Below are 24,324 nucleotides of genomic sequence, written 5' to 3'. Positions count from 1 at the left end.
TGAGAATGAGAATACAAATAGCAGCGCAGGATCTGTGCTAATTTTAATCCTAAAATACACACGACAGTACTTCTTTATAAATGAAACAATAATTTACTGAGCTACTTTATTACATGGATCTAAAACCTAATGAACACACACACACACACACACACACAGTTACTGAAGAAGGTGAAACGGAATTTAATTGAAAAAGTCATTGTCACCCAAATCCACAATCACTTTCACTCACACAGTCTCTATGAAAACTTCCAGTCTGGTTTCCGCTCCGCCCATAGTACAGAGACAGCCCTGGTCAGGGTCACAAACTATCTGAAAACTATTTACTCATTTGCTGGCCATAACATTTCTGTCACATCCTCCATAACAAACCTGGGGGTTCGATTTGACCCCCACCTATCATTTTACACCCATATCCAACATATCTGTAAGACTGCATTATTTCATCTCCGGAACATCTCCAACATCTCCCCCCTCTCCTTTTCTGATTCAGAGAAGCTGGTTCATGCCTTTTTCTCCTCCAGGCTCGACTACTGCAATGCACTCCTCATCGGGATCCCTGGCAGGAGCCTGCAGAGACGGCAGTACATTCAGAACTGTGCTGCCAGGGTTCTGATGAGGGTGCGTAAATCTGAGCACATCACACCCATCCTCCATAAACTTCACTGGCTTCCTGTTAGGTTCAGGATTGAGTACAAGATATGTCTCCTGACCTATCAGTGTGTCTATGGTAGTGCACCAGTGCACCTCCAAGACCTCATCAATAGGCAAATCCCAACCCGACATCTCCGTTCCTTTGATAGCCACCAACTCCAGGTTCCCAAGTCCAACACTGCACTATGGGAGATAGGGCCTTCCAGGTGGCTGCACCTAGTCTGTGGAATACCCTCCCCAACCACCTAAGGATGCCACAATCTATTGAGGTTTTTACAAATAATTTAAACACTCACTTATTTTGTATTGCATTTTCTTAAAGGGGGGGGGGGGTGAAATGCACATTTTCACTCAATATCCTGTAAATCTTGAGTACCTATAGAGTAGTACTGCATCCTTCATAACTCCAAAAAGTCTTTAGTTTTATTATATTCATAAGAGAAAGATAGTCTGTACCGATTTTTCCCGGAAAAACACGACCGGCTGGAGGCGTGACGTGTGGGCGGAGCTAAAGAATCATGAGCGCCAGTAGGCTTTTGCGTTGTGAGCGTTTGGAAGTTGTGACATTACCGTGAGGAAAAAAAACCCATCATCCAAAACAAACCATGGCTAACAGTCAGATTCAGCCGTATATTTATGATCCAGAATCAGATCCCGAGGCTGAAACTGAATGAGAGCAGCAGCAGCAACGACTCACTCCGAGCGGGGCTCGAACCCGGGTCTCCGGCATGGGAGGCAGACGCACTAACAAGGAGGCAGAGATATTTTAAGCAGTTTTACTCACCGCCTGCGGTTCCAACACACTATTGTGACCCTTTTTCGTTGGGATTGCATCATCCTTAAGAAATAAACGATACGCAAATCCGTCGTCAAACAGGGCCTTGTTTGTAAAACAAGCATCTTCGAAATGCAGGGAAACAAACACAAACACTTGCACAACTCCGTTGATGCTCTGTAAAAATAAACTCCATCCACTGGTCCCTTAATGCTGTTTCTCTTTTGGTAATCTGTGCAGGGTTGTCTTGCCCTGGCAACCAAAAACACACTCCTTTTGTGACATTTCGCGACGCTCTCGCTCTGATCAGTGAAGATGTCTGTGCTCGCTCTCAGTGCTCTGCTATACGGGAGCGCGCGCTCTTCCGGCAGAAGTGCCCTTAGGACCCATATAAGGAAATTCCGCTCCATCTAACGTCACACAGAGCCATACTCGAAAAAAACTTTCCGAAACTTGTGACAAACCGGAAGGAGTATTTTGGGAACAAAAATAATCCTTCAAACGTACAACTTAATTTTTGAAACTTTGTCCATGTTTAGCATGGGAATCCAACTCTTTAACAGTGTAAAAAACTCAGTATGCATGAAATAGCATTTCACCTCCCCCCCCTTAATATAATTCTGTTTTAATGCTGTTTTTGACTGTTTTTATGTTCAGTTATTTTATCTGTGCACCTGTAGCACTTTGAGATGTTCTTCATGTGTAAAATGCAATATAAATAAAATGTATTATTATTATTATTATTATTATTATTATAATTGAAGTCCCAGGAGTAAGTTATATTTGTTAGATCACACTAAGAAAATTTACAAAAGCAGAGAAGTCTCATCTTTACTGCTTAGTTGATCATTTTCTGTTTCTAACTGTAAATTCATTTTAAATAAGTAAATTTTAAAATCATTTTAAAAGTAAAAATATGCTTATTATTTCTGTTATTATTTTTCTTCATAATTATTTTGCTTTGTTTTATGTAAAGCACTTTGAGTTACCATTGTGTACAAAATGTGCTATATAAATAAACATGCCTTGCCTTGCCTAAGGGAACCAACTCTCAGGGGACCATTTCTACTGTTACGGATTTTCCCCATTTCTCTTTCTTTATCCCCATCAAATGTTACTATCGATATAGCCTCTGATATCTTACGGTCCAACTCGTCTGACGCCAGTCCAACACATGCTTCCTTGTCGTCATCTTCGCTCAGTTGCAGATTAGGGATATTATACAGTCTTATTATGCCGCTTTCATCATCGCTCAGATCGTCTACAGAATCAGTGAGCGCTTATTCATAAGCATCCGGATTGTCAAAGAAGTACTTCAAAACATTTTCGGTGAAACGGCCACGGTTTAGCTCGTCTGCGTTCATCTTTGCGGCGTACATTTTCACTGAATTTAGATTTCAGCTAGAGCCGGCCAGAGCGCTGCATACTAAGTAGCCACGCTTCCCTCGGAGGGCGGGGGCAATAACAAAAGAAACAAAAGCCGGCTTATCCAGTATGGAAATACAGACAGACAATGAAACGCCCCTACTGCGCGCTAGAATCTCCGACAAACAAGCTGATTTCAACCTCAAAATGTACGCATTTAAATATACCAATACTACTATCTCAAACACGGAGAGGCTTCTTTGTGATCTCAACTAACAGATTCCGCAAAAAAACTAAAACCACCAATTTTGAAAAAAAAAACCTGCTGCTTTCTCATTTTGCTCGAAAGTTGTACGATTGGTTTCTCTGGGTGGCTTGCACTGGTTCTCAGCTCCCTGCCTTCGTGCCTTTCTTCCCAGGGGTGCGTGATGAGCTAACCAGGTCATGAACGGCACTTTTTACAGCAGGAATCCGATTTGCTGGTTTTTCCATCCTCACCACTCTCCAGAGTGGTGCAGCTAGGTGGCATACGTGGTAGTTGCGATGCAGTTGTGTCCTAATACCACCTCCACCCAGCAGGGTGAACTTTGCTTCCCCTCCAAAGTCTGTAGGTACTTGTCTGGCAAGTGAAGTTTATACATCCCATGGAGAAGTGGCATTACTGCAGGTTCTTCCGGCTAAAGCACTGAGGGACCTGCTCGAGGGTAGTCACGATCTGGAAGTTCTGATAGAGCTCCGAGGGACGAAGGTCACTGTGTGTTCTCTGAGTCACTTCTGGTCTTGGAGCACCATCTCCAGCTGTGTCTGGTCGATATGAGGGACGCAGATGATGTTTGGTTCCTTAATGTGAACCTGTTTTAAAACAATATATATATATGTTTGGGTTCCAGACAAGACTTGCTGTTAAACGGTTTTGGTTATTAGACGATTTTGCTGACAATTTGTTCTATAGCATTGATATTTTCTGATGGGATCTGGCAGCCGGGGCTGCATCTGTCATTTCTGGTGTGGAGGCAGGACCAGCCTATTGCATAGGTGAAATAGGCTAATGCTGGGGGCGTGCAAATGATTATGTTTTTAAGAAACAAATCCAGCATTACAAGTAAGAGTCCATGATCCACATTAACACTTCCTCCTGTGAAAGAGTCTATGATTAAACTGAACTGAGCTGGATAATGACATCACTGAATCCAATAATGAACTGCCTTTAACGGACATTTTGCATTATTGACACACTGTTTCCCTAATTAACGTTGTTCAGTTGCTTTGACAGAATCTTTTTCCTTAAACAGGCGGGTGTCGCTGTTGGACAGTGTTTTCTCTACTTCCTGTTGGCCTTCAGTTGCTAGCTGTAGCTCCGTGTAGCTGTTTTTATTTTTATTTTTCTTCTCTAGAATCTTTATCATACTATCACTCTTTTAAAGTTTTTTAAAGTGATAAAATATAACTTAATTCACACCATATTTCTGATATTATCGATCAATCTATTCAGATTAATTTTGATCGTTCACTTTTTTTTATATCCGTGAGTGCAGTACACCTGTAAAGCGTTAGCACTCATTAGCTTTTCATTAGTGTTTTCATTCGAACCTATTGCTGGTTTCTTTTCTCCTCTCCTCTCTCTCGCTCCAGTTTTTCACAAGTTCATCAAACAACCGCAGTAAGAATATTTCTCCCCAGGTTCTCCCCACTCAGTGATGCACCCACTGAGAAACCTGATGAAAGTGCTCTAGTTATTGGTGATTCTATTGTACGGAACGTGAATATAGAGACACCAGCCAACATAGTCAAATGTTTACAAAACACACTTATTTGGACACATTCTCGAACAAATCTTATGCAGAGCTGCCAACAAATTCCTGATGAATTGCGTTTATGGCGAGGTCTCACTCTCTTCTGGTCGACATGTGCAGAGGCGTGCATTCCCGAGAGAAATGCTCATAAGGAGTTCCACCATCATGTGCGTCATTAGATCCATGATCAAACTACCGAACTTCTACAACCCAGAAGTACGATTTTCGGCACAAAAAACTAAATTCATCCAAATTGGCCATGTTTAGCACGAAAAATCATCTTTTTAACACTGAACAACTCTGAATCCATGAAACACCATTGTAGCCCCCCTTTAAGCAAATGTGTGATACATATGACCCCTTGCTGCGGCACGAGGAGCTTGTAATATGCATTAATGCTGTAAGTTGCATAATGGAGGATGGTAGTCCAGCAGGGAAAGCATACACCCTTTCGGAAACTTGGGATGACGTCCAGTCTGAATGAAAATGCTCCATATAAACACCTCAGTCAGAAAAAAATTGCCCAAACCGAAATTATAATCTGTTGAAGGGGTGGGATAACCTTCTATACCTGAACTAAATTAAAATTCTGCCATGTTAATGTGTTAAACTGACTACTTGTATTTATGTAACCACATCAATAGTCATAGTCATCAGAATGGGAACGTGATGTCGGTAACACTATGCATTCAGTGATTAGTAGACACTGACATTACAGTAGAGACTGGGAAATAGTGGATGAAGAAGATACATTTCCAATTATACAATAACACACATTAGAATGGAATCTGGAATCTCATGACCAGAGCAGAATCGGATGTAATAAAGGAGCAACATTACTGATTTTCAGCTTAGGAACAACACTGATAGTGAATAGCTCAATGAAAACACTTGACCAAAATGTGGCTGTCATTGTATGATTTATACAGATTCATAAACCCATTTGTAATTGTTGTGCGTTAGCTCGTTGCAAGCACTATCTGTGTTCATAAGCCGCCCCCTCGTGATTCATTTTTTAACAAAACCTGGTGAGAAATCGTGTATTTTTTTAAGTACAGAATTATTATTATTAGTATATATATATATATATATATATATATATATATATATATATATATATATCAGAATACAATTCATTTCATTACAGAAGGTCTTAGGCTGAGGCTAGTTCCCATTGCTGAATTGACATGCCTATGTTGCCGTTTTCCAGTTTACCTCTCCATGCAATTAACATTGTGGATGTTTTTCAGCCAGCATCACTACAAAACTTAATGTTCTCATGCGTCACTCAACAGTATCAATAATTCTGTGTCACAACTGAATGGATGAAGCTGAATATCACTTTACATTGTTGCCCAAACGCAGCGCTGTGTGGGAGACTCTGCTCTTGCATGCAGCTGGCGGATGCAGTGTGTAGCACCACTTCACACTTTTTGGCAGTTTGGTGTAATTTAGAAACAGTGCCCTAATGTGGGGCAGGTTTCCCTTGTTTCCGATATAAACTCTCAACTCAACCGGTCCAGAAATGTCCCAGTTCTCCCGATGGCATTTGAGCGGTGTTTTCTCACGCAGACTCAGTAGATGATGGGCGGGGAAATGTTAAATGACAGAACTGACAGTTTCACGACTGTATGGTACACCATTAAAAGGAAACGATTCATGATAGTAAATTGCAGACTTGCGAGCAACAAACAAGTGGGTATGCCTATGGCCCCGACTACACTACTGGTGTGGTACGATAGAAGACGGCCTTAGTGTGTATGCGATCGTGTTCGGGCCACAAGACTGAGCGCACGAATGAACACTGGAGTTTCAAATATTAGTCTGTTAATTCGTTAATAACGTCTCATGTAAATAGTCCACCGAATCTTTAAATCTGAATGAAAACATTTTATACATGTAAACGTGGCTATTGAAATCACGTACTATAAGCCTATCTATAGAAGCCATAGAGTGATAAATGCGTGCGTTTGAAGCTGCGTGCATCTGAAACACTCACACAGCTAATGTGACATCAACCGTAGAAATAAACACCAGTGACATTAAGATTTTGCCGCTAATACAGCGAACCCCTATTGAAACGCTTACACGAGAATGCTTGTCTCGTTTAACCCTGTTCTCATGACCTTATCGGCGTGTCCTTAGAGTGATTGCATGCTCTAGCTGCGTATTGCTCCAGGTGTATAAACACAGATGTATAAATGCTGCTGCAAATATGCTTAATATTCGTTCCTGCAACCGATGCAACACGATGTTAACCACCAGGCAACATACACAGCGATATGGATTAAAATAAAATTCACAATTCATTAAAAATTCACTTATCTTAGATGCGGATTTAAGACGTTCTGAAACAAACTGCAACAGTTTGATTTGCAAGCAGCGATGCGATGGAAGGGACACTGAAGAATGGGAATTTAAATAGACCTCAGGCGATAGGTGTCAAGACTGGATTGGTACACGTCAGGAACAGCTGACTGTCAGCTGATGCAAGCATGACTAACGTGGCCTGACTGAACTAACGCAATGCTCAATATCAGCTCTTAGGTGATGAAGATGGTCAAAAGTTTACACACACCTTGCAGAATATACTTCTTCATCAGAGTAGTAATTGTATTTTTTATTATTATTATTTTACCTCTCTACCCTCTTACTGCTTAAATTATTAACATTTTGCGGATACTGCAAGGTGTATATAAACTTTAGACTGCAACTGTGTCTATTGCTTTCACTCAACTGAACCATTTATAATGGCTGGATATGTTTTAAAACAATTGTTCTTCTTTCCTCAAATAATTTTTTGGGACTTTTCCTGCCTCTTTGAATCATTATCCGTTCACACAGACTGTGGAAAGATGGTGTGCAGCTTCATGATATGTGAAGTTTACTTCCGATGGAGAGCTTCTGGGACATTGACAGACAGCAAGTTCTTTTTTTAATTAATTAATTTATTTAGACAAACTTGCATTCACTAATGCTGGAGTAAGATTTTAGTCTCATGTTTTGTACATGGATAGATAATTTTCTTTCTTTTTTGTATTAAATATGTATCATTTGTGTGTTAGTAATCCTATATGTTATGAGGACCAAATGACTCAAGTGAAGTAATACCAGTACATTTTTTACTTGTGGACATTTTTAGGTCCCCAATGAGGAAACAGGTTTACACATCTTACAGAATGATGTTTTCCATGATGGTGAAATTAGCATTGTTCTCCAGACTCTTTCTAATAAGTGAGTTGAAGTGTTGTAACTGTATAGTGTTGGGTTTTTCTTGTGCATCAGCAAAAAGCATTTTAGCATTTGTTTTAGAGATTGATTTGTCAATAAATGTAGAGGGGTTTATCATTTTGTGTTTTTTGCTTTGATTGTAACTAGGTTATTAAGAGGTTATTATTATCATTATTATTTAATAAAATCCAGACTTTGCGTTGAGCTGTTGTGATAGTCCATCTTATAGTCACTAGTCCTGATGATTAGCACCTGTGAAGGTGATCAGAGTCCAAGGACGGGGCTTGTGGGAAATGTAGTGTAGTCAGTGTAAATGAATGGATGGATGTGTGTGTGTGTGTATTCAGTATTCAGGTGAAGGTGCCCTCTGCTGGCCAATCACCGGGTTCGTCTCCGTGACAGTACCTGTTGAAGATCTATGAAAGAAAAGTGTATATTATTTTAATGTTTAAAAACAGTAAATTGTTACATTATTTATACCACCAGAGGAAAAGCTTTGTGTGGGCTTTTTTTTTCTCTCTCCCCTTTTCTGTTTTTTTTTTTATTTTTTATTTTTTTTTATGTAGGATTATATTTTTGTATAAAAGTATACTTTTATAAAGTTATATATTATTAATCATAACAGTAGCGAACTTTGAGTACCTTTACCTCTATGTTTGTAGTTTGTACTGGAATTAAGTTAACTTATAGGTACAAAAGTGAATTGAGTTTAATAATTAAATACTTCGTACACTTTGAAGTATAGTCTCAGTAAACTACTAGTTAAGTAGTTTTATACTACAAGTATACTCATACATTTTACTGTAAGTATACTACTATGTCCCTATTTAGGTTTGAATTTGTATATATTTTGTATACAAACATCCAAAAAAAAGAACAAGGAGATCTGCTTGTACAAACCTGATTCCAGAAAAGTTTGTACACTGCACAAATTTTGAGCAAAAAAGGAATGGAATAATTAACAAATCTCATAAACTTATATTTTATTCACAATAGAATATAGATAACATATCAAATGTTGAAATTTAGACATTTTGAAATGTCATGCCAAATATTGGCTCATTTAGATTTCATGAGAGCTACACATTCCAAAAAAAAAAAAAAGTTGGGACAGGTAGCAACAAGAGGCCGGAAAAGTTAAATGTACATATAAGGAACAGCTGGAGGACCGATTTGCAGTTTATTAAGTCAATTGGCAACATGACTGGGTATAAAAAGAGCCTCTCAGAGTGGCAGTGTCTCTCAGAAGTCAAGATTGGCAGAGGATCACCAATTCCCCCAATGCTGCGGCGAAAAATAGTGTAGCAATATCAGAAAGGAGTTTCTCAGAGAAAAATTGCAAAGAGTTTGAAGTTATCATCATCTACAGTGCATAATATCATCCAAAGATTCAGGGAATCTGGAACTATCTCTGTGTGTAAGGGTGAAGGCCGGAAAACCATACTGGATCCCCATGATCTTCAGCTCTTAGACAGCACTGCATCACATACAGGGATGATACTGTAATGGAAATCACAACATGGGCTCAGGAATACTTCCAGAAAACATTGTCGGTGAACACAATCCACCGTGACATTTGCCGTTGCCAGCTAAAACTCTATAGGACAAAAAAGAAGCCATATCTAAACATGATCCAGAAGCGCAGGCGTTTTCTCTGGGCCAAGACTCATTTAAAATGGACTGTGGCAAAGTGGAAAACTGTTCTGTGGTCAGATGAAACAAAATTTGAAGTTCTTTTTGGATAACTGGGACGCCATGTCATACGGAATAAAGATGACAAGGACAACCCAAGTTGTTATCAGCGCTCAGTTTAGAAGCCTGCATCTCTGATGGTATGGGGTTGCATAAGTGTGTGTGACATGGGCAGCTTACACATCTGGAAGGGCACCATCAATGCTGAAAGGTATATCCAAGTTCTAGAACAACATATGCTCCCATCCAGACGTCGTCTCTTTCAGGGAAGACCTTGCATTTTCCAACATGACAATGCCTGACCACATACTGCATCAATTACAACATCAGGGATGCGTAGAAGAAGGATCCCGGCACTGAAATGTCCCGCCTGCAGTCCAGATCTTTCACCCATAGAAAACATTTAGTGCATCATAAAGATGCGACAAGACAGTTGAGTAACTAGAAGCCTGTATTAGACAAGAATGGGACAACATTCCTATTCCTAAACTTGAGAAACTTGTCTCCTCAGTCCCCAGACGTTTGCAGACTGTTATAAAAAGAAGAGGGGATGCAAACAGTGGTAAACATGGCCTTGTCCCAACGTTTTTGAGATGTGTTGATGCCATGAAATTTAAAATCAACTTATTTTTCCCTAAAAATTATACATTTTCTCAGTTTAAACATTTGACATGTCATCTATGTTGTATTCCTCTACTGTGTAATAATGAAAACATGGATTCTAGGAGTGTAGCTCAAATATATTTAGAGTTTTTTAAAGTATAAGTCAAGTATACTTTAATGTCATTTTAAGTATTTATGAGTACATAAAGCGCATTTTTGAGAAGTACACAAAAAGTAAACTTAAAGCATACATTCCTATTTTTTGTTTAAAATAAGTATACTAATTGTACATTTGAATAAAATTATTTTTCGTAAAGGATGTTAGCTGATTAGAATTGAAGATAGGGAAACAGGCAATAAAGAAAGTGAACAATCTGAAACCAGGGATTAGATTAAATTCTAATTACTTCACACTGCATACACACATGCTGTATTTGAAAGCTTCAAGTAAAGGATGTTAAACCCAAAATGTGTCCGATCCACCTCATTCACTACACACAATACAAAAATGAAATACTGACAGCGAATAAGCAGTAAACTGTAACATTAAGTTTAATTACATGTGTGGGTTGTGAATGTGAATGATATTTAATTATTTGGTATTTTAATTATACTTTACTCTCTCTCTCTATTTGTTGACAATATACAATAGCATAAGATGTTTTATAGTTCCTAAAATGTATTTGACTAAACAGTTACAGGAAGTTTCCGAAGCTTACTTCACATTATAAACAAAATATTATGAAGAAATTACAGTCAGTATATTTAGATTCAGAATCATTGTCTTGCCACATAATGAATGAATTAAGTGAGTCAAAGACAGTGTTGATTTCCAGAGTATTATTTTCCTTTACCACAACGACCTGTGAATAAAAGATAAGGCATTTATTGCATTGCATGCTTTAGTCTTTTTCATTTATAGAGCTTAGTTATCATAAAAATCACAACTCACTCGTAGCAGTGTCCACCTTCTGCTTGACTTCCTGTTTAGGGGTTTGAGACCAATGTATTGTCACGTTTATGAATCCTCTATCAGCTAGAGCAGATTCCACCTGAAAATAACATTAATAAGCTACTCAACAGAGATTGTGACAATACACTCAAATCTTCATAACTCAAAGAATGAATAAACCCTGATTAAAACAATGACATTACCTTTACCGTTGGAGCAACTCTGGAGCAATATCAAGTTATTAGTAAAAGTATTTGGTTTCCATATATGAATGGACAAAATTAAATCAGTGTAGAAAAAATCTAGCATGATGTTTCTTTCTCTCACCTGTTTCAAAATATTTTCTCCTACTGAAGTGTCAGTCAAATCAGCTCTGGAGTTAAACCGCATTTTTACAAACGATCTTTTTAAAACAGGACCTAGCAAAGATATAAACAAAATATAAAATATATAAACATAAAATATGTTTAAATATGCAAATTAATTTAAGATATTTGTTCATTGAAACATATCAGTGTCTTTGTCTGTTGACCTTCTCCATAGACCTCCACCTCACACAGAGTAAGCATCTTCATGTCTCCAGGAATGATCAGATTCACGAAACGTCCCTCCATCCCATTACATGAGTAGCTGTAGGACTCACCTGCTGGAATAGCAGGAATAACTGCACATCTACAGATAGAGAAACACACAAGGGATAGAAAAACACTGCAATGCCTGCATCAATCCAATTTTTGCTAGATGTCTCATGTTCTTTTAGCCTCCAGTTTCTCACATGGGATTGTTGTTGCTGTTGTTCTCCAAAGAGTTTCCGATGTGAATCTCTGCTCCGTTTATTCGTTCTGCACAGCAGTCTTTTCTGTTAGTGACAACCACTCTACTTACTCGGTAAATATCACGCAGATCCACACTCCACCATGGGTTACTCTGACTAAGGGTTGAGGAACATCCCATATACAACTGCTGGAGACCTCGATTGCCATCAGTGGCCTTTTCAGGAAACCAGTTCTCAAATGTTGATGACTGTGAAGCAGCTCCATCTACTGCCCGATTTCCTAGAAAATATCATTAGAAATTCTAGATATGAAAAGATTCTGTATGAATTCTTGATTTTAGAGTTTATAAGATAATAACGTGAAGCAGTATAACGCAAGCAAGAGAGCTATTTTCCTGAATTATCAGTACAATTGACCTAACTGTAAGCCCCTCCCCTTGAATGCAGATGAGCTAATGGCAGTCGAGTATCAGTTGGGAACTCTGATATCTGTAGGTTTCAGCACCATAGAGAAACATTGGAAGATCCTAAGCTTATGCCGCTTTATGGGGTTTATGCTTAAAAAATTTAACTTATAACAGTGATTCCAGGTGTCCTGAGAGGATAGGCATTGTAATTTATTTTATTCTATTTCCTATACCCAAACAAAATGGAGCAACATGTCCCAAAGTATTCACCATCGACCCCAATGAAGACAAAAACTTTAATTTTCTGGTTGTCATACTCTCATTAAGTTACAATTTAGTCCTTGAAAGGACCTGTACTGCCCTGAAAGACAGCGGAGACCAGGGCAACTAGAGCCCCAGATACAGATCCCCTGTAAAGACCTTGTCTCAGAGGAGCACCAGGACAAGACTACAGGAAACAGATGATTCTTCTGCACAATCTGACTTGCTGCAGTCTGGAATTGAACTACTGGTTTCGTCTGGTCAGAGGAGAACTGGCCCCCCAACTGAGCCTGGTTTCTCCCAAGGTTTTTTTCTCCATTCTGTCACCGATGGAGTTTTGGTTCCTTGCCGCTGTATAATGAACATTATTAATCTTTGTGTGTGTGAGGGAGAGAGAGAGAGATGATTTGAGTTAGTGATTTATTAATATCTGTAAGCATGGCCGTCACTAGTGGGGTGAAAGGTGGTGACGATTATAGGGGATATGAGAGGGGGCCCCCTGGCAACATCAACCGACTGGCTGTGGCCAGCATACAAAGATGCTCAGGACAGTTCACGGACCACTGCTTCGCATCGTCATGAAAGCATATCTTTTTCACGTTTTTTAAAGCCTTGCCACTTGTCAATTTAAACAATAAAGAATCCAAAAACAAGACGCGGAATATCTGAAAAGAGTAGCTGGTTACTCGCCGCTGTGTTCAGTGCAGAGAGAGAGAGAGAGAGAGAGAGCCGTGAAATTGATAAAAATTGTATATCTATCTATCTATCTATCTATCTATCTATCTATCTATCTATCTATATCTCTCTCTCTCTCTCTCTCACTCTCTCTCTCTCTCTCTATATATATATATATATATAATTGGGACCAAAAATTATTCAGCACCTTACAAAGCACCATGTATTGCTTAGTTGTTTTATTTTTATTATTATTTTTTTTTTCTGAATTGCTAATGCAACCTTTTCACACCACAGTCTGAACAAAATGAAGCATTGCTTGGTAATTGGTCAACAAAGTATTGATAGTTGTGTAAATATTGTCATAATAATAGTTGTCTGTAGTTTTGGTTGATTGTAATGCATTACATACATTTCTATCAAAGTTATGACATCATCAAGACAAATTTGTTGTCATATTTTAAATAAGTGTAATAATGTGCGAAATGTTGATGGTGTCTGAATAAATTTTGGTTTGATTGTATATATAATTTTTACATTGGAGACTATCCAGTGCCATTTTACATTTAATTATTCGGTATCTGTACCTGGACACCTACAAACTTGAAAAAAACATAAACATTGTGTAAATAACACAAATAAATAAAAATGAATGAACATACATATTAAACAATTTCAAACAGGGCCCACTGGTACAACCTTCGTCCGTGCCCTGCAAACCCAAGCTACAGCCTGGCCGTGATAGAGAGATGATTTGAGTGAGTGATTTATTAATATTTATAGAGTGGATGTGTGTGCACGTTTATACGTTTATGGTTGTGCTTGCAAGTTTAATTAATTAATTATTATTAATTTTTTGTTAAGGTTAGGGTTATGGTTGGGTTTGCAACTGTATGATTTTTTTTTTTTCTATTATGCACCCCCATAAATTATCCACAGGCTTTTCACACTAAGAGAAGACCAATTATTAGATAATGTAATGTGCACATGCTACTGCCAATAAAGCTGACATATCCTTATAATCAGTGAACCATTCACAATGCATTCCACTCTCAAACAAATACATTTGATACTGCTCACAAACTGTATTTTAATGCAGCCAAATTCTCAATAAATCTGTTTTCACTGGTATATATTTTTTGTTCGCCCTCTGGACTTAATTGTTTTATTGTTTTATTATTTATCTTTGATGCTGTGATGTTTTCGTGTATTGTGCAGTTTCTCTCTCTTCCCCTTTCCCTCTGCCAGTGTTAATTGGATGCAGCTGCAGGTGATTATGTTGAAGATGGAGCGTGCTTAAAAGCAGAGGAGGATGGCACTGCAGTCCGTTAATTGGTCGTTTGATATGTGGAGGAGGTTGCCATTTACTTTACGACCCCTTGTTTTTCGGACAGCTAGGGAGAAAGAGGGGGATTTCTGTGTTTTGTTTGGGTTCTTTATTTTTTTAGGTAAGTTAACCACTATTTTATTTATTTATTTTTTTATTTTGGCCATAACCCCTTCTGAATAATCACACTTCCTGTTTCATATTACTTTGTGATTTAAAAGTTTTTTTCTTATAAACATACTCTTGCTCCGTCACTCAGGGCGGGTTAATGTTAAGATTCCAGTCCAGTCTGTGCTGAAACTCTACTGTCAATCAAAATATAGTGGGAGGAGCCTGTCTGTGTGATGTCATGAAGACAGGCATCTGAGATTGGTTTGATTTAAGAAAGGGGAAATGATTTAACGAGATAAAAAAAATAAAAAAAACAAAGGGTAGATTTTTATCATTATAGGGTTTTTGTGTACACACACACTGCCAACACACATTATAGTCCAAACAACTTGTAAAAGTGCATTTAGCATCTGATAAATCCTTTAAAGGGGGGGTGAAATGCTATTTCATGCATACTGAGTTTTTTACACTGTTAAAGAGTTGGATTCTCATGCTAAACATGGAAAAAGTTTCAAAAATTAAGTTGTACGTTTGAAGGAGTATTTCTGTTCCAAAAACACTCCTTCCGGTTTTTCACAAGTTTCGAAAAGTTTTTTTCGAGTATGGCTCTGTGTGACGTTAGATGGAGCGGAATTTCCTTATATGGGTCCTGAGGCACGTTTGCCGGAAGAGCGCGCTCCCGTATAGCAGAGCACTGAGAGCACAACACACTTCACTGATCAGAGCGAGAGCGTCGCGAAATGTCACAAAAGGAGTGTGTTTTTAGGTGGCCAGGGCAAGACAACCCTGCACAGATTACCAAAAGAGAAACAGCATTAAGGGACCAGTGGATGGAGTTTATTTTTACAGAGCATCAACGGAGTTGTGCAAGTGTTTTTGTTTGTTCCCTGCATTTCGAAGATGCTTGTTTTACAAACAAGGCCCAGTTTGACGCCGGATTTGCACATCGTTTATTTCTTAAGGATAATGCAGTCCCAACGAAAAAGGGTCACGATCGTGTGTTGGAACCGCATGCGGTGAGTAAAACTGCTTCAAATATCTCTGTGTTGTTAACTTAGCTATCAGCGCGTAAGCACATCAAGTAAACAACATGCGATGTTGTCATCAAACTGCACTTTCCAAATGTACAGCTTAAAAAAAAAAAAAAAAGACGACAAAGTGGAACTTAGTCATTTTCCAAAACCGCTAAGCAAATATATACAGTTTCAGTACATACCACATAGAGACGTTGTTGCTGATGCTGCTCTTGTTAAATTTCAGCCTCTGGATCATAAATATACGCTGAATCTGACTGTTAGCAATGGTTTGTTTTGGTTGGTTTTGTCCTCACGTAATGTCACAGCTTCCAAACGCCCTCAACGCAAAAGCCTACTGGCGCTCGTGATTCTTTAGCTCCGCCCACACGTCGTGTTTTTCCGGGAAAAATCGGTACAGACTAACTTTCTCTTATGAATATAATAAAACTAAAGACTTTTTGGAGTTATGAAGGATGCAGAACTACTCTATAGGTACTCACGATTAACAGGATATTGAGTGAAAACGAGCATTTCACCCCCCTTTAAACTACAGATTCAGTGACACATTCATAAAGACAGTGCTCACTTGTGTTCATTGCATTGTTACATTTTTTCTAACATTTTATGTCTAGATTCAAAATTTTATGTATAAAATGTTGATCTAATTATATTATGCAGATACATTATAAATATATCCAAATTAATATTTAGTAATGGAACAGTGCTCTACAACAATGAATTACCTTGCAAATACCCGTAGACTTCAACCTCACAGAGAGTAAGAATTTTCCCACCTCCAGGAATATGAACAATCACGTAACGTCCCTCAGTCCCACCGCATGAGAAGATGGCTGTGTCTCCAGAAGGAATAGTAGAAACTACAGCACATCTGCAGACAGAAATATCACCCATTATTGCTTTTATTAATTCTCAGCTGAAGCCAATGATACATGTGAAAAGTATCCCCACATAGGGTTGCTGTAAACGTCAAGGAAGTTTCCGACACGAATCACTGCCCCGTTTATTCTGGATACGATATCCGAATAGTAGCTCAGTCTGTTAGTGATGGCCACTCTGTTTACTCTGTATATGTTGATCAGATCCACTCTCCACCACGGGTCGGTCTGTGTGTTGGTGTGGGAACAGCTGCCACGTACACCGTCCACTGCATATTCACTATACCAGGTGTCATACCTGGACGACTGCGTGGCTTTGTGCCGGAGTGCTGCATTCTCTGGAAGAAGGCCAGTAATTGAACATTTAGTTACAATATGGTCATAAACTAATATATATATGCATATAGGCTCCTCAAAATTAATTCCAAAGAAGAAAACCCTACAATTGCAATTACTATTACAACCTGTGGTACAAAGATGCAAAACAGAACAAAGATTTTATCAAAATAAAAGATTTTACCTTCTTGTCCATTCACAGTTTCTTGAATCAGTAAAAACCCTGTATAAAAAGATGAGCTTCAGAAAAGCATGCTTTTCTGGTTTATGAGTTACCATTAAATTTGTTCTCCTTTACCAGGTAATGAGAAGACCTTCCTGTGTATCATAACTTTCTTGGAAGATCATTTACATGCAAAATGAGCACAGACTTAAAGATCAATTTGTTTTGTAAAGCAGAGATAGAAACTTAAAATAACAAAAACTATTCCAGTAATCCAGTGAAAAATCAAATTCACAATCTACATACTGAGAAAAGTATTTAATGGAAAACCATGGAAAAAGTAACATGTTCGGAAACAGAACCTTCTGTGGATCTATAAGTGCAAATTAAAATAAAAACACCATTTGAAAACATTTCTGACCAAAGGCAAACATAAAGGTGTAAATATTAGTGTGAATCAAGTAAAACAGCAGATGTTGTACATTACCCAGGAAGATCCAGGGGCTCTTGTAGAGCTTCCTCATGGCTGATTAAAGGTGTCTCTCTGTCTCTTAGGATGGAGAATGTGATATCAATGTTTTTTTGGAGGATGACCTGTTTAAATGTAAATCACATGACCAACCTCATCTCTCCTCCCATCTGTTTCCATCAATCACCTGTCTCTCTTTCTCTCCTTCCACTGGTCCATCTCTCTCTCTCTCTCTCTTTTCTCTCTCTCACACACACACACACACACACAGTGCCTGAAATCTTGCATCTGCTTTATGAAACAAGGTTTATGTTGGTAACAATGCTAATGTAATAGCTCTAATGTTTGTGTAACTACACACATGTAACAACTTACTGAAAGGTTTGTGTAAGTTCACATGTGTAACAGGACATTGGTAAAAACACTTTGCAATTTAAATATGTGAACAAGCATGATAGAAAAGTGTGGATTTGCATTACATGAATGCATCCATTGCAAAAGACAGACAGGCAGATAGGTTGTAACTATTCGCGACCAGAGAAACACAAGGAGAGGGAGAGATCCAATTGCAGGTGATTTATTAAACAAATGAGGGTAATCCAAATCAACAGTCCAATGAGACAAACAAAACAGGGAACGGAACGGGAACTCGGAGGACGAGAAGGCAAGGGTAAGTCTCGGGAGATGAGAACACTGGTAACACGAAGGGTAAGGACTCCATACAAACAACAGGGAAAGACAGGTATTTATAAGGAGACTAATGACAAAGGATTGTCAGCACCTGTGCGATTTAATTGGAGTGCAATTACTGTGAAGACAGAACCAGACTAGAGGAATTCTAGTGCCTATGGTGAAGTGCCTAAGGGGAAGTGCGCTCACTAGTGGACACCCAGGGAAACAGAGACTGACAGCGTGACATAGGTGTGGTTAAAGTGAATATGGAAAAATCTTCTGAAAGTTATTTGAATGTATTTTTGAATGTAAAATATGTCAACACTGTTACTGTCACACAATTAAACAGAGCAGCACAGACTAATGAAACAAAATTGGACTGATCCCACATAACACTTCTCAACTCTGAAATAAAAGCAGTGTTTGTGCATCTGTGATTATTTGCTGGCATGTCATCATGAGGATGGATTTGATCTTTGTGCTGTAATTAGGTGAGTTGCACTGGTTTTGCAAAATATTAATAACCACTAAAAAGGGGTGAAGACATTGGATTTCCATTAAATTAAATGAAATTAAAATGTAATTAAATTTATGCATTTAGCAGACGCTTTTATCCAATCATATGTTATAAATCCAGTTGTATTCTACTGCCATAAGAAGAACAATAGAACACATTACATTTAGTGACTATGTTTACAAGGTAGGTAACCTAACCAGGGCTGGGCATTATCTCATGTTTTCATGTCACAAAAAAAAAAAAATCTGATGATTGGAAAGAAAACATCACAGATCATACAATATTAATTATTTATTTTATTGCACTGTACCAGAGACAGTTTATAAGAGACATACCACTTAATCAATCCTTAATACTGGGGGCGTAGATTACGCAAGTGTGTCCGCATAGAAGTTTTCAAGAGCTGTTATGAATAAATATAGATTTAAACTCAAAGAGAGAGGACAGTCCGCGCATGATCTGATATTTTATTCGGACCCAGAAGGCGAGATGAACATCACGGAGCGCTAAACTCTCATGCAGTGTGCGTTTCATTCATACTCGAAGCCAGAGGGCGCTCTCGAACAGAAATTCATACCAGGAAACTCCTAATATGGACGAAGGCGTCCAGCCATCGCTGTATGAAGACGTTTTCACAGAAGAACAGACACTTTTGGAAACACGAACATATTAAACATACGATTGCGACATTATGGTTTTTCAAGCCATCTCCAGCAGGTGATAAATAAAGTTTATGAACAATGCAGTGCTAATTGACATAGCATTTAATACAGTATAGAAACTATTCTTCCTTATGTGACAACAAGTGTTTGTAGTATATAAACAAATAATTATTATTTGTTATTGTCCAGCAGTTATAGTTTTGTATGCCAATTCAAAGCTAGAAATTAGAGAAAAATTTAGTTGCTTATAGTATCCACTACCAGTCAAAAGTTTTTGAACAGTAATCTTGTTAATGTTTTTTTAAGGAAGTCTCTTCTGTTCACCAAGCCTGCATTTATTTGATCCAAAGTACAGCAAAACATAATATATTAAATAAAATATTTTTACTAGAATATTTAAAATAACTGATTTCTATTTGAATATATTACAAAATGTAATTTATCGAGATTTCAAAGCTGAATTTTAAGCATCATTACTCCAGTCACATGATCCTTAAGAAATAGTTCTGATATTCTGATTTGCTGCTCAAAACACACACACACACACAAACACTTATTGATATAATGTTGAAAACAGCAGAGTATATTTTTTCAGGTTTCTTTGATGAAAAGAAAGGTCAGAAGAACAGCATTTATATGAAATAAAAATATTTTGTAAAATGACGTCTTTATCATTACTTTTGATCAATTTAAATAATCCTTGCTAAATAAAAGTATTCATTTCCATATTTTTTTTTTCCAAAAAATAACAATTATACTGACTTTTGAATAATATAGTGTATAATGTTGCCAAAGCTTTTTTATTTCAAATAAATGCTAATCTTTGGATCCTTCTATTCATCAAAAAATGCTGAAAAATTTATTCATATGTTTTTAATATTGATAATTAGCAAATCAGCATATTAGACTGATTTCTGAAGGATGAGACACTGAAGACTGGAGTAATGATCCTGAAAATACAGCTTGGGCAGTGGCGCCACCGTGGCGGACGTGCGCTTCCTCTCTCCTCTCCGTCCGCCATGGTGAGACCATGGTCCATCCCACACGAGCCCCTGGTCGAAGGGAGGCTATGGTTGAGAGCGGTGCTGAATCTCCTCTCGACCACTCCCTCCTCGGCGACCTCCCCTGCTCCCCCGGAAAACCACCAGGTGAGTTCCCTCAAATCCATCCCTCTCCCGCTCTGTGGCTGGGGAGGAGACAGAAGTTGACATACTGCTGGCTCTTGCAGTGACGGAGTCCTTCTGTCACGACCGGTGATACAAGGATACACGGAGAGAGAACCAATTGCGAGTAAGTCTTTATTTAGGGCTAATCCAACGAGAATAAACAGTCCAAGCAGGGGTCGATACCAGACAGAACCAAACCAAACCAAACATAAACAAACAAGGACACAGGGCAAGAGCACGTCAAGATGACGGACATGAATTATCAAGGACTCCGTGACACATACTAAGACAGACCAGGTTAAATACACAAGGAGAGACAAACGCTAATGGGAATTAGACAGAGTGTAATGATTAGTAACCAGTGACAGCTGGGTGCAAATTAAGCAGAGGGCATGAGGAATGTGATTCATAAAGTGACAGACACCGTGGGGAAGGAGGACATCTAGTGAATTCCCAGGGAATACAACCCAGACACTGTGACACTGTGGCCTCTTATGAGGACATTCTATTTTAGTGAAATTCTCTGAGACTAAATATGTCACAGTTTTAAGTCTGGATGTCCTGTACAGACAGAGAACATTCAGGGCTTTTCAGAGATACTGAATGTTTGGAGGTTCCACCATGACCTCTCACTCTCCTTGGTCTTCAAATATGTCTGAAATTAATTTAGTGACACTCTTATGGATATATGATAATATTTTTTAATTATAATTTAAATCTGTCTAATGTTTTAATTGTGTGTCAAAAATTAACATCTCAGGAAAATGTTATGGGTTTCAAATAAAAAATATGACTTTCTGTTATGAAACAGGATGATGAAACAGTTTCACACATGTCCTCTTATGAGGACACTGGGACTTAAAGCATGTTTATTTTCATTTTGGGAGACAACAACTGAATAGGGGAATTATATTTAAATATTCTATGATATTATATGTTATACAAATATTTTCGATTATTACTCCTATTATTACACTTCTTTTTTCATAACATTTTGCCCCAAAAACATATTAATATGCAAATTAGATTTAGTTTAGTTACATTGTATATAATGAAAAAACCTTTTTATGGTCATTTTACACACATTTTGCAGAAATAAAAATAGTATATTGAATAATTATGTTGTAACATAGCTGAGAATTATCTTTATACAAAGTTTGAAAAAAAAAGAAAAGTTTTTGTCTATGCATTCTTTTTTTTTTTTTTTTTTTTTAATTGAGTTCCAATGTACTACCGAGGACATAGCATAACTTATGAATGAAATAATACAAATATATATATATATATATATATATATATATATATATATATATATATATATATATATATATATATATATATATATATATTTCCTAAAACAAAATATAAAATAAAATATAAAAATGCCATTTTGTCCCACTATCCATTTTGCACCTATGATTTGGTCATAGAACGTCAAAATGAGTTTCGAACTTGTGTTTGAATAAAGATTTAATGTATTTTTTAAGTTGTTTATGTAGTGTTCTAATTCTAGAGGTTTATTTCATAGACAGTAAAGAAATGGACACAGCGACCCCATTGGAACTCAGTTGAGACAAGTGAAGCCCATTTTTAGCGTTATTTTAGCACTTCCGTTTCTGACGCGCAGACTCAAACGAAGCTTGACGACGTCAGCAACCTGTCTGACAGATGTAAATCTTCTAAGTGCTGTGCGTGCAAACTGCCATCGTTAATCTTGCAGAGACGGCGAGCTTGAGCGGGGAGTTCTTTGGCGTGAGTGAGCAGGAGTAAGTATTCTGATTAATTATTTTTGTATAGTATTTTAAAATGTAACGCCACTACGCCATGTTAAGTTAATTGCCTGCAAGCTTCTCCTCCTGTCTGTACGGTAATGCGACAGAGAGTCGAGTGGTTATGACGCAATCGTTAGCCTATTTTTTACAAAAACTGTTTCTACGGGGCCATAATGTAACATAGAAGGTAATGGAGCCCTTTATACATTGTTGTGTATCTTTAGAAATAAATAATGGACAAATGGAGTCTTTAAACGCCTCAGATGTAAAGTTATTCGTCAATGGGAATGCTAACGCAAGTGAAGTTCTGTTACAAGATGGCGGCACGCAGCCGACTTCAACTTCCGGTCAACTTCCTTGCCGCCTGGTTTATTTAAGCAAATACTGCATGACTTTGACTGGAGTCTCATTCAAATGCTGGAGCGGAGGGAGTTGCCACGGCAATGGGGTGACAACAACTGACAAACGAAATCTCCGTCACTAGCTGCTGTTTTCACTGCTTTCAGGTGAGTTCAGTCCATAAAACAACCACAAATATCACATACAACTGTTCCAGACACTTTCTTACATGTAACTGACATGTTTCTTTCGAATATTTACTTAAAGTCTCTGTTAGCATCTCAACTGTTTTCAGGTGAGGTAAGCTCACTCTATAGCTTGTGCTCTTTTTGATAGTTTGAAGTTTGGACTTTTAAGCACATCTGTATGCATAGATGAGATGTTTTGATAGATTTGTAAAGGGTTTGCTGTCAGTTTGTCAGTAGTTTATTGAAACTTGTCTAACTTATTTAGCTTAAAATATGCGCTGTAGTGTTAATCATTGAGGTCACTTACAAGGAGCGCAAATTAACTGAATCTAATGCTAGTTAAAACGTGATTATATCTTTCATGGTAAACAAATATTCATAAAATTTGTTCTGTGGTTTCAGAAGTGAGAATATTATCTCTCTACAACAGAAGAGAAGCTCCAAAATGTCAGAGTTTCTGAAGGGAGCTTCTGACAGAAATGCAGGAAACACAGTTGAGCTGAAAAAGCTCTTTGAATTAGTTAATATGCACTTTCTCACAACATATTTTCTTATATCACCCGAGCTGAACTTTCTCTCTTGAAGCCAATAAGGAAGTGTCTAAAACGGTAATTCAGCGACTGGCTGCTTGAGGCTGGCTGCAGAAGGGAGTCAATCCCATAGACTCCCCATGTTAAAATGCCCAACTTTAAAGCAGGAAAAAACATGTTTACAGCCTGGTGTAAGAAATTATTTTGGTCTATATAGCTAATTTTACCCTTCGTGACAAATTTGAGGGGGTGATTTTTTTTTTATAACTCATCCTGATTGTAGCAGGAAGGGTTATTACCCCTCCTTCATCATCGTTTAGTGTTTAGCCAATGGCTAGGCGTCCAGGGTGTATAAGAGCATGAGCTACCAGTTCCTTGGCATGCGTCATTATCCGGGGCTGTGACGTCATCCATGCGCCCTGTTACTTTCTGTTTGGAGTTAGCGTAAAATGTGCTGCTTGTAAAACTTGCCCAAGCTGTTTATCCACTGGCGGGTCTATGTGCTTGTTTGGAGAGTTGAATGTGGACACTTGAGACAGGTAAGAGAAACATTTGTTTGCGACGGTGGTTTGTAGATTAAGTTTATGGTTCGCTCTGATCAGGCGAGTAATCTGACTGATCTGTATGCGTAGTGTACGATATATCTGTGCTTCATGCCAACGAGTTTATCGGAGACTACCGACTTTCTGAATGAGCATTATCTGCTCTGTGCTTCATCATAAGGCTTTATTCGTGCTGGGCCTCATCAGCTGCTGTTCTGCTTTGGGTTTGTTTTGTTTAGTGTTTGGTGTGCTGTTCTGTCACGAGCGAGTCGTCTCGAGTGAACAGCTGATCGAATCGTCTTGGGTGAACAGCTCTGAGTTTGCTGTTCGAGTGAATCATTTCAAGTGAACTGTTCAGTGAACGATGACTCTGTTTTCGTGATTTTGGTTTTTCCTTCTAGTTTATTTCATTATTTTGTTTAGTATTTTCAAAGA

General features: G+C 38.0%; 1 protein-coding gene across 1 annotated transcript; it reads right to left on the bottom strand.

Annotated features, from left to right (window-relative positions):
- Positions 1-11,550: 11,550 nt before the first annotated feature.
- On the bottom strand, positions 11,551-17,595 carry LOC113096425 (pentraxin fusion protein-like). The gene is made up of 7 exons (XM_026261810.1): positions 17,520-17,595; positions 17,054-17,092; positions 16,588-16,871; positions 16,520-16,526; positions 16,381-16,488; positions 11,841-12,120; positions 11,551-11,737 (listed from the first exon to the last, which is right to left on the bottom strand). The coding sequence occupies exons 1-7, from the start codon at positions 17,554-17,556 to the stop codon at positions 11,551-11,553; spliced, it is 942 nt and encodes a 313-aa protein (XP_026117595.1). The 5' UTR covers positions 17,557-17,595.
- Between the last annotated feature and the right edge of the window lie 6,729 nt (positions 17,596-24,324).

The sequence above is a fragment of the Carassius auratus genome, unplaced genomic scaffold, assembly GCF_003368295.1.
Source record: "Carassius auratus strain Wakin unplaced genomic scaffold, ASM336829v1 scaf_tig00215914, whole genome shotgun sequence".
Lineage (NCBI taxonomy): Eukaryota > Metazoa > Chordata > Actinopteri > Cypriniformes > Cyprinidae > Carassius > Carassius auratus.
The sequence above is the reverse complement of the archived record's forward strand: the minus strand, read 5'-3'. Positions and strand labels throughout refer to the sequence as shown.

What these genes read in the sequence shown, in the direction of transcription:
- LOC113096425 (XM_026261810.1), bottom strand. Translation starts at nt 17,556, where the DNA reads ATGAGGAAGCTCTACAAGAGCCCCTGGATCTTCCTGG. An exon ending in GAGCCCCTGGATCTTCCTGG is followed by an intron (nt 17,093 to 17,519) that starts GTAATGTACAAC and finishes CTTTTTATACAG; the next exon opens with GGTTTTTACTGATTCAAGAA. An exon ending in AGTCTACGGGTATTTGCAAG is followed by an intron (nt 12,121 to 16,380) that starts GTAATTCATTGT and finishes GATATTTTCTAG; the next exon opens with GAAATCGGGCAGTAGATGGA.